Source organism: Pelobates fuscus, chromosome 8 (assembly GCF_036172605.1).
Source record: "Pelobates fuscus isolate aPelFus1 chromosome 8, aPelFus1.pri, whole genome shotgun sequence".
NCBI classification, from domain to species: domain Eukaryota; kingdom Metazoa; phylum Chordata; class Amphibia; order Anura; family Pelobatidae; genus Pelobates; species Pelobates fuscus.
Window position 1 is genome coordinate 85590118 of NC_086324.1, and position 11142 is coordinate 85601259.

The 11142-nt window shown below is 36.0% G+C and overlaps 1 protein-coding gene across 1 annotated transcript in view; it reads right to left on the minus strand.

Moving 5' to 3' along the window:
• The window catches only part of TRPM2 (transient receptor potential cation channel subfamily M member 2), a 302532-nt gene extending 291768 nt beyond the window's left edge, over positions 1–10764 (minus strand). Inside the window, exons 1-3 of the mRNA XM_063430124.1 lie at positions 10645–10764; positions 10376–10489; positions 6190–6404 (exon numbers count right to left, since the gene is read on the minus strand). Of these exons, the coding sequence (XP_063286194.1) occupies positions 6190–6357 (168 nt within the window). The 5' untranslated portion in view covers positions 6358–6404; positions 10376–10489; positions 10645–10764. The remainder of the gene's footprint in view (positions 1–6189; positions 6405–10375; positions 10490–10644) is intronic.
• Positions 10765–11142: the final 378 nt, after the last annotated feature.

Genomic DNA, 11142 nt, shown 5'->3' on the forward strand with positions numbered 1-11142 from the left:
AATGATGGGAACAAGCTGAGAGTTGGTAGGAGTGTCCCCAATACCCTGCAATGTGATGCTAGCCTCTGACATGCCCCTGACTGATACACAAGGTAACCTGACAGTACCTCCCCATTGAGAACCGACCACCGTGCAGGAGGAGCCAGGGTGGTTTGGAAACCGAGAGTGGAATGAACGGACCAAGCGGGAGCATGAATGTCAGAACCAGCCACCCAGGACCTGTCCTCAGGACCGTATCCCTTCCAGTCCACCAAATATTGGAGAGTACCCCTAGAAATCCGTGAATCCAGGATAGCACTGACCTAAAATTCCTCCTGGTCCTCCATCTGAACTGGAGAAGGGGGTGCTGCATGACTAGTGAACCTGTTACATGTCAAGGGTTTTAATAAGTTAACAAAATCTCAGGCACTCACTGTGATATCTTTAAGGCAGTTTTATTGGATCAGCAACGTTTTAAACCGTAACCAGGTCTTTATCAAGCTTGATAAAGATCTGGTTACGGGTCCAAACGTTGCTGATCCAATAAAACTTCCTTGAAGATATCACAGTGAGTGCCTGATATTTTTTTCATTTATATATATTATGTGGGATTTGCTGACCCATGCTCAGTGCACCCTGTGTTAAATTTTATGATCGAGTGCAACCCTCCTTTTTCTCTTAAGGGTTTTAATAAGGACACATGGAAAACATTTGGGATGCGAAAGGAGTACCCAGGCCCATTATACATTACTAGTATTTGCATTCTGCGTGTAGGATCCCCGAACATTTCTGACACATACCAAAAATGTTTCAAATTGAAATTTTATTTTAGTCCTTGTATTTTGTGACCTGTAATGTTCAAAATAATGCAATAAGCCACAGGGTTGACCCGTCTAACCACCTTACATGGACCAATGAATCTCGGTGCAAATTTCATACACGGAACTTTAAGGCGGATATGTTTAGTACTCAACCATACCTTATTACCCGAGTAATATACAGGGGCATCAAGTCTTATACGGTATCGGTATCGGTATCGGTATCGGTTATCGGTATTCTTTTTATCAAGAGAAGATTTATGAGTCTGCTCCCAGACTTCTTTAGGGCATGTTGATCCACCATTGGCATACCCCGTGAAGGAAATGCCGATGGAATTACCACATGGTGAAAACCATAGTTTATGAAGAAGGGGCTTTGTTGAGTCGCATCAGACATTACATTATTCAGAGCAAACTCAGCACAAGGAAGCAAGCCAACCCAATCATCTTGTTGAGCAGAGACAAAACAACATAAATATTGTTCTACTTTCTAATTAGACCTTTCTGCTGCCCCGTAAGTTTGAGGATGATAAGCTGATGAGAATTTAAGTGAAATCCCCATCTGGGAACAAAATGCTCTCCAGAATTTAGACACAAATTGAGAACCTCTGTCAGAGATAATTTATTGACGTATCTCATGTATACGAAATACCTCTTTAGCAAAGACATTAGCCAATTCTGTAGAGGATGGCAACTTAGGTAACGGAATGAAGTGTGCAATTTTCGTGAATCTGTCTATTACTGTTAGGATTACTGTCTTTTTCTCAGACATAGGCATTTCAACTATGAAATCCATGGCAATGCTTGCCCAAGGTTTATTGGGTATGTCGAGAGGTTGCAGTAACCCAACAAGGGAGAGTATGAGATAGTTTGGTTCTATTACATATGCAGCAAGCGGAAACATAATTTGTGATGTCTTTACACATAGCTGACCACTAGTATTCCTTCAAAATCAAATTGAGGTTTTGAAGGTTTTGCATATACCTAGGTGACCTGTGATTCTACTATCATGGAAACAAAGCAATAACTCTTTCTGGTGTTCAGGAGGAATGTATATCTTGCCCTCGGGAAGATTCTCAGGAGCTAGGTTTTGTTTGAAATAAATGTCCGAAGCCAGTGGAGACTGTGTATATATTCTAGTATTAGTAATAATACTTTGCTGGGGAACTATATAAGTCATACTGGTCTCAGAACATGCAACGGGTTCGAACTGTCTGGACGCATCAGCCTTGCCGTTTTTGACCTAGGTCTATATGTCAGTGTGATAAAACCCCTACTGTATGGATACCAGGGCCCTTTTCATATGCCGTTCATGTATTTAGCCCTATCTAATCCCTTTTATTTTGTTTACCAAACAAAGTAACGAAAAGCCGGACCACACACAAGGGGAGTGTGCTGCCTGTTAAGCTTCCTGAAGCTGTGGTTAACCGCAACTAATTGCCGAACGACTGGATGGTCGCCGTTCATATGAACGAACAAGTGGCAGCGGCTATCTTACACTGTCGAACGCCCAGCTGTGTTTTGTAGTCGACCGCATGGAACTGTTTTCGGTCACTGTTTCACACGAACATCGCTGGGACTTCCAAAATTCCATCCCTTCATTTTTATTCATATCAATGCTGCGTTGTTCGGTACATTAGAAACTCACGAACTGGACCGACCCTGGTAGCTAACAGCCATGGAACTAATTCTGGAACGATTTCTGCCAAACGATCAGTGAAAACCTTCTATCTACACGGCGATTTGACTGTGTTCATGGGATCTGAGCGCTTTTTCGGATATATTGATCCAAGCTATCTTGGGATATGTTGAATGTGGGGATTCAGTAATGTGAAATATGAGTTATGCATTTTAATGGGTTTTGTTACATATCTAACTTAGAAATATAGGGTCGGTTTTTAGACAAAAAGAAAAATCCTGCCCCAGCTGGTGAAGATTTCTTAGTTAAACTTTTTTCAGGTTTTCTTCAATATATTCCTATATATATATATAAGGCCAGATTCTCTTTAGCAGAAAGTGGGTATACAGTACCTCTAGGAGGCATAGTTCCAGGAATCAAGTTAATGGAACAATCATATGGTCTGTGAGGTGGCAATAATTCAGCTTTGCCTTTGTCAAAAACTTCTTTCACCGTTAAATACTGTTCAGGTATTTTGACAGTCAAAGGGGCTACATTAGGTACATTAGTAAGACAAATGGGAAGTACTTTGGTGATACAACTTTCCAGACAATTCTTACCCCAAGAGACAATTTTTCCCAATTCCAAGTTAATAGGGAAAAATATCCCTGACCCAACTGACCCTCTATCCAACTGACCCAGAGGGACCTTCCATGGATGCCCATACCCTGGATTTACCAGCCTCTACCCTGCTGGTCCAAAGAAGATTTTCCAAGGATACTTACACTGAGCAAATATATTGGAAACCTTGGGTCCTTTTTTTCCTGTACTTTAAGGACTCTATATTATATCTACAACTCACCATGAGGCCTCCCAGACTATCTTGTGGTGAGATCAAAACATGACTTTATCCCAGAATTTTATATTTCTTATATAGATTATTTTATTTTTTTCATTTTTTTTTTCATTTTTTATTTTTACATATTTTTTTTTTATTTAGATTTTAATATATTTTTTCATGGGATTTGCATCTTTATACTCGGGATAAGGATATTCCTATAGATTACAAGACGATTCTACAAGGGGTTTTCTCCCATTTTATTATCTATATACCCCTTTTTTGTCTCAAAGTATCATATTCTTATCAGAAGATACCTGTAATTGTCAGGCAGTATTGTATATTTTGTATATATTTTGTTTTGTTTTGCACTCTAGACTGATTGTATAGGTATATCAAGCACTGTACTTTCTTTCTTGTACTTGAGCTGTGTATAGGTAGACAACATTTTTTGGTGATCGAACAAGTGTTTAATACTCTGTCTCTACACTTTTATAGTGGTGTGCAAACCATTGAATATGACTATCATCATACCTTTGGTGTCTTAACACAGGAAAGATGAGTACTATTTCCCTTTTTATTAAGTTGTAGCAATGAATTTAGATTCATACACTTTCTTTCTTGAGTGCGGTATAATTTGGTGGTTTTGTATTTACTGAAAGCATTGCTGACTTGGAGACTGTTCCTATTTTGGCTATTTGAAATTCACATTGAATGGTCACTTTAGTGAATAACCCTGATAGTTTATTGTGGCAGGTATAAATTTTATAGACTGTGAGATTCATTTAGTTTTGAACTTCTATTTGTCTAAATTTGGGACAACCAGGTGTTTGTTCAAATTCCAAACTTTTGAGGCGGAATATAACTGAATCATGATCTTAATGGTCGAGAATTTTTGTTTTGATTTGTGATTCTGAGTTCCGCCCATGGCACCTAATAAAGAGATGATTCATAGGAAAAAAAGATGATTAATGGCTAGGGGACAGTAACTAAATGCTGACTTTATTCACAGATCAAGTAAGAAGTGACCAATGAAAAGTGACCATTAGAAGGAATAAAAGGACGAGCAGTGAAAAATATATATTTATATAATTATAAAATATATATTATATTCACGGGCCCACTATTGGTTACTTTTTTTTAATTGAACTGTGAACCAGATGCTATGAAAATGTTCCTATCAGTGTACAGAGACCTCCTAGGTTTTTGACCTATCTTTTCAACCCTCTCTTTCTTCCAGCAGTCAGCACAGAGCTGACTTTCTATTTTGTTTTTTGCATTGGTGGTTTTTGTTTTGGTTTGAACACTAATTATTATTTTATTGTTATTTTATGCCCTGTTTATGATGTCTGCCTGCTATTTACATGCCATGTTACAATTTTTTAACAAATAAAGATGCAGTACTTATGAACTATGTCATTTATATATTATAAGTAAGTAAGTGCGGACCTTTTGGAGCAAGATGGAGGGGGGCCTTCTTTGTGTAAAGAACAGCTAAATGGCACAAATTTAGGCTTGTTTGGGAATTTCTAGATGTGGTAGATTTAGTGTGTTAGAATATAAGTCTTGTGAAAAAAACATTCATTGTTAAATTGCTTATTTGGACTAAAAGCTCAGGAGGAATCAATTCACCTGTGTCTGACTACAAAAGGGCAAAGGCTAATTTACCAGGTGCGTGTTGGTGTAGTGGATTATCCACAAAAGCTATAATAAGACTGGTATCTCTTGGATGCAGAGATGACACATTCCTTATCCAAAAAATATCCTCTACTCTTGGAAACCAGTCTATTTTTAGAAAATATTCTGACCTTAACGAGCAGGTGTAATGGATTTGGCATAATGTAAATGCTTGAGCAGAAAGTAATAGAGTATCACGGTGACAACTGGAAAAGGGAGTGGATAGAATGAAAACTGTGATAATTGTATATGTACCATAATGCAGAACATTTGGTGAAGTTTAAAGTTGGTAGTCTGCTATGTTTACCCATAGACCCTGACTTGTTGAGCTCAGCTCTCTTAACTATGTGTGCTCAGCCCAAGACTCATTGAGAAGTCATTATTTGTTCAGCCTCAACAACCACTTTAAGGAGATAGACTCTACCTTCTAATGCTATTATATACCAGGTGTCCAAGAACCAATGGCCCAATACAAAGACAACTGATAATGCCATACGTTATTTATTATCACCAACTACGCTGTTGAGCCGTACTACTAAGTCAAACTTGTCTTGTTAAATTTACATATTTTTCTCTTTTCTCTTCTACCCATCATAAAGTGTATTGGTACTTTATAAATAATAATAATAATAATAATAATAATAATAATAATAATAATAAAATAATAACTTGTGTTGCTAAATGTGTGCTACAGTGACTTGTTAGAGTATATTTTTTTAAGACCAATTTTACCATAACTGACCTAGAGGCATTATGCATTATCATTGTAAAAGAGCATTACATTTCTTACTACAATACAGTGTTAGTAACAGGGAAATTATATCAATCCTTCACAACAACCTGTGTTACATATTTCACATACATTCATAAATTGTCCTTAATGTGTGAGTGTGTACCTTCCATTAAAATGTATATTTTAAAAAATATATATATTTTTTCATTTTGCTATTATTCAGACCAGGAAATTCATAAAAAAAATAAAAAAATATTAAAGTATAATAAGTAATGCAGCATAGTTACATATACCCATAGTATTTTTTCATATTTAAATTATTGAATTTAGTTTGCTGTAAAATGCTGGTGCTATATGCAAAATGTTAATAATATGCCAAATCAGTGAACAATATTTTTTTTTGTATTTCAGCTCCTCAAGTTATATTACAATATTATTAACTATTAATAATGGAAACAACTTCCATAAATAAAACATTTCCACATAGTATATTTGCACAAGCAAAATAAAAATAGTCTGACCATACCTTTTCCTCGAGAGACTGATGGAAATGTTGCCTTTTTTTGCGCCTAATCTTCTTTGTGTATTTCAGGTTAGATACAAGAGTTGATATTGTTTTACGATGTATCCTAGTGCTTGATCCACTGTCTTCTTCATCCTGGCTGATGTTACTCTCGACTTTTGACATTTTCATCCTTAAATTTGAGTGGTCTTCAAATCTGAGTTCTTAAAGTCTTGACCCTTTCATGGAAAGCAAAATGAGTGATAATTGATTGGTGTATTCATATTTACAGTTCTGACAGTCAATAATTTCCTATGTTTAAAATTAATCATGGAGGGAAATTTTATGTAAATGTCTTGACACTGAGTGACAATGTTATTCAAATTCAGGAGTTTTCCGTGACTACTAATTTTAAGAGAAATCTTAACAAAAATACACTTCTGCATATATATATATATTTTGAAAGCTTGATGTCCCCATTATTTCAGTGTTTCATTTCTCACGTAAGTGTAGCCAAAAATTGCCAATTATTTAATTGCAGCTATTTTTACAATAAAGGAATGCATCTATATATCTCTATGTTGATTTTCACAGATTTGCAACTCAAATTTCCAATTCTCCAATTCTCAAAAAGCACACAAGTTGACAAGCTGAGCTCTATTAAACAATTACCTCTCTTCTTTTTGCAGGATTCAGAGTACTATATTAAGTAGGGTCCAAGAAATGACAAGCCTATCAGGTCCTGTAATACAAATATCTGTGCCCTATTACAAGGGACAAGGAGATGCCCAGTGCCCCCTTGTTATGGGCAAATGCAAATACTACAAGTTTTAGAATGCAAAGTTGTATTTTTAAATGATGTACTTTGTCTTTAAAATATTGCAAACTGAACAGGCATGGAAAACCATGCTCAGATGGTATACTACCCCGGCCATTTTGCACAAAATGCACAAACTAGATTCTGATGATTGTTGGAGGAGCTGTGGTTTCCGGGGTACGTATCTTCATATGTGGTGGGAATGCCCGACGCTCCAAAGATTTTGGAAGGCTGTTGAAAATCTACTGAGGCAGACATTCGGCAGGCCCCTCCCCTTAGACCCATGGATTTATCTGTTAAATAGAACTATAGAGGGATGGTCGAGGAGGGAACAGAAATTAGTGCGGACAATCACCTTGAGTGCGCGTAGAACTATAGCAGCGGCATGGTTAACACCTGGAGGACCGGAGTTCGGGGGGGTGATCTCTAGGATAAAGGAAAGCAGGATTATGGAAGATCTTACTGCCAGGATAAGAGGAACCATAGCGGCCTTCCGACAGGTTTTGGGAACCGTGGGACAATAGTGCCCTAGGCAATGGAATCACGATCACTGCTTGGGGGGTCCCTAGCTCGTTCGCCCTCCCCCCCCCTCTTTATTCCTTATACTTTCTATCTACTCTTTCTCCTTTCCTCCTCTCTTTTCTTTATATTTTTCCATAACCCTTGATATATGAGGGTGTTCTCTTGTACTCTGTCTTTTTTACTTGTATTGTCTCAGTTCATATGGATATGGTTCCTTCCTAGCACAGACATGCGTCTTGATGGAGAGCCGGGGATCCCTGGGGCTCATCCTACTTTGGGAAGTCTATGGGCTATAACTCGGGTTACAGAACCTGTCTAGTGGTACAACACAAATGTAGAGAGGCGGGTAGCCTGGAATTCCGGAGGTGTATAATTTGTAGGATCGATATATAATTAGAGCTCTGGAAGAGGTTATCTTACATTGTATACTACTGCACAGGTTTTATCATAACGCCTCTCCTATTTAACAATTAGGAACTTAACTGATGTTTCTATAAAAACGAAAACCCTCGATGGGGGGCAAGTGATACAGAAAGCATAAAGTGGAGTGATGTATGTGATACAAGTGTTATATTGGTATTTAAATGTATGTTCCTGTATGTTTTGGCTTCTGCGCAAGCCCACAAGTTGTGTTACTCTTGCCTCCCCTATCGTGTGCAAAAATAAAGAATTAAAAAAAAAAAAATATTGCAAACTGACAATATGTTAGACATGGAAGATATCGTTTTTCATACAATATTTTTTTAAACAATAACCTCTTAACTACTTTCAGTGCATAATATGCTGTGTAGTTCTCTCTTACGCCATTTTGTCTTAATGGAATTTCCCATGACGTGTGCACCCTTCCGTTTTAGTTATGGCCTTGTATCTTTACCAATTTAAGGGTGGAGAGATTTGTAGACAGAAATGCTGCTCCATCTTATAATGACTGAGAGATGTTGACATGTTCAAGAGGGTATAATCTTCTATTTTAATGATATTGCAAGCATATACTTTCATCTTATAAACCCTGCAGTAAATTATTGTAATGGATTTTATATGTCTATATTTATACTTATGTAAAAAACAGATACAATGTGTATCTTGTAAAACCTTTTTTTTTATTGGACTAACAGAATTTTTTAATGACAAGCTTTCGGGAGAACCTCCTCTTCTCTATAATTTCTTAATAAAATATCTAAAAAGACAAAACGTTATTGCTTCCAAGACAATCCTTATTTTATATTGTATTCTCAATTATTTATATGTATTTTAGATAGAGGATCTCTTTCTAACTATATCAAATTATGGCTAAGATAACTGTATGGTTAGCCCTGCTAAGTTCTACACTTTAAGATGTTATAGTGATAAATTGGAGAACCGGTTACACCCTCATCTAGCAGATTAGGGGTCCCCAAGCCTCTTGTCACCCCCAAAATGTGTCTCTACCCAACAAATCCATTGATAATAGTGAGGAAGGCAAAACACCTAAGACAAAAGTCTGAAAAATATATATTTTTAAAATTATCATATATGATACGTGAAGTCTTTTTTTTTGTAACAATTTTTAAAAGCCTCCCCACAAAGAAAAACAAACATGTTTGGTAATGTGTGCAACTATATACACTTAAACACATGTACCTGTTCTAAAGAAGGATATTATGGCAGTAGAAAAAAATGCAAAGGCAGGCTACAAAATTTATAAAAGGGATGCAGCATTTTAGTTATGGTTAAAACATATAAGGTTAACAAATTTTAATTTCTTTAGTTTGGAAAACTGCACCTCAGAGGGGATAAGATAGCATTATATAAATATATCTGGGGCCAATACAAACCATTGTCTGGAAATCCATTCATAAATATGACTATACAAAGGACAGGAGATCACACATTTAGACTGGAAGAAAGGAGATTTAGTCTAAGGCAAAGTAAAGGATTGGAATTCTCTGCATGAAGAGGTGGTTTTATCAGAATCTATAAATATGTTTAAGAAGCAATTGGATAAATAAAAACATAATATTCAGGAATATAATTTTTAATGAGTTGGGGTAAAAAGCTTCTTGATACAAGAGGATATCTGACTGCTATTCTGGGGTCATGAAGGATTTTTCCCCCTAGTTTGTTGCAAAAATGGAAGTGCTTCAAACGGGTGTGTTTTGCTTTCTTTTGGGTCAACAGCAAAAACAAATGTGAGAAAGGCTGAACTTGGACACATATCTCTTTTCAGCTATGTAACTATGTAACTATGTCACAATTTAAGATAACCCTTTTTGATCTAATGTTTTCAAGTAAATTGTTAGCTTCCCACAACTAGATAAAAAATAGACCACTGAAACCACTTAGTCATTAAAATTAATCAACAAATATTGTATTATTATTAAAAATAAACATTCTATTTATGGAAAATAATGGACATGTTTATATGATGTTAGAATAATAAAAATCAGCAATGGCATAGTGTCAGTAAGCAGAAACATACAGATTATTGATAACGGGCAAATAGTTAAATTAAATCAGTTTTTTCATAATTTACACATTTATACTTCTTTAACCCCTTAATGACACAACTTCTGGAATAAAAGGGAATCATGACGGAATATATCCCTCGTCTGTCCTTAAGGGGTTAAGACGTGTTTACAGAAAGAGTAGTTGCAGCTACTTTATAAATCAGTATATTATTGTTTATGTATATAGTGTTCACATGTTCTATAAAACTGCACAAACGAATCAGATTATAAACAAGCTGACATACAATAAAAAAATACATTTAATATAATATATAATTACTAATATAGAATGAATTACGGTCATCTGAGTTTACTTCTTTAACATTCACAAATCAATTACATTGAGAAATTTCAAGCATATATAAAAACCATATGAAAATTGTACCTTTCTCATAGATCTCGTCTTTATTCTCCAGGTCAGATTATTTTCTATCAAATAAGCCACATGTCCTTCAAGCTTGAATTTAAAGCCCTCTACGTAATTTGTGTATCACATGTACTAATGGGTGAAATGGAAAAAAAAAAAGTATTAATGGGGAAGAAAGTGTTTTATTAGAACCATTAGCTGAAATGTTTTTCGAAATTTTGCATGTTAGGGCTACTTTTGGCAGACTTCCAATACATAATGACTGCAGCAGGCTAGACATCCCATACCTTGGATCGGAAGGAGGTAATGACCCGTAATCTGGAAAAATAGAGAATGATAGAGATTAAAAAGATAATTAAAGATGCAGTTAATCACATTATTCTTCAGCACTGAAGTCCCAGGTTTCCATACAGAAGGTCATTTTTTTCAATGCATCAGCATGTATCTGAGCTTGCTGCATTACAGTCACAGAATTACTGTGATGCATTCTTCAATGATTCAGCACTAGCTCCGTAAAAATCCATGTTTTAAAGGTGCAGTGGTATCATGCAAAATGCTGAATTACCTGTAAATAAATTTATCTTAGCATAAGTATTAACCTCTTAAGGAATAATTATTGCTTATGCCATCATCCCCTCTGGTGTTTAAGGATCATGTTCCAAAATGAAATGCTCTACTTATTTAACTGCCACTGGTTGTGTAGAGTTCCAGTGGTAAATATGCTGAGTAATTCATGCTGACACAACATCTTTACAGGGCAGATTGTGTTGTTGCAAAAACAATAT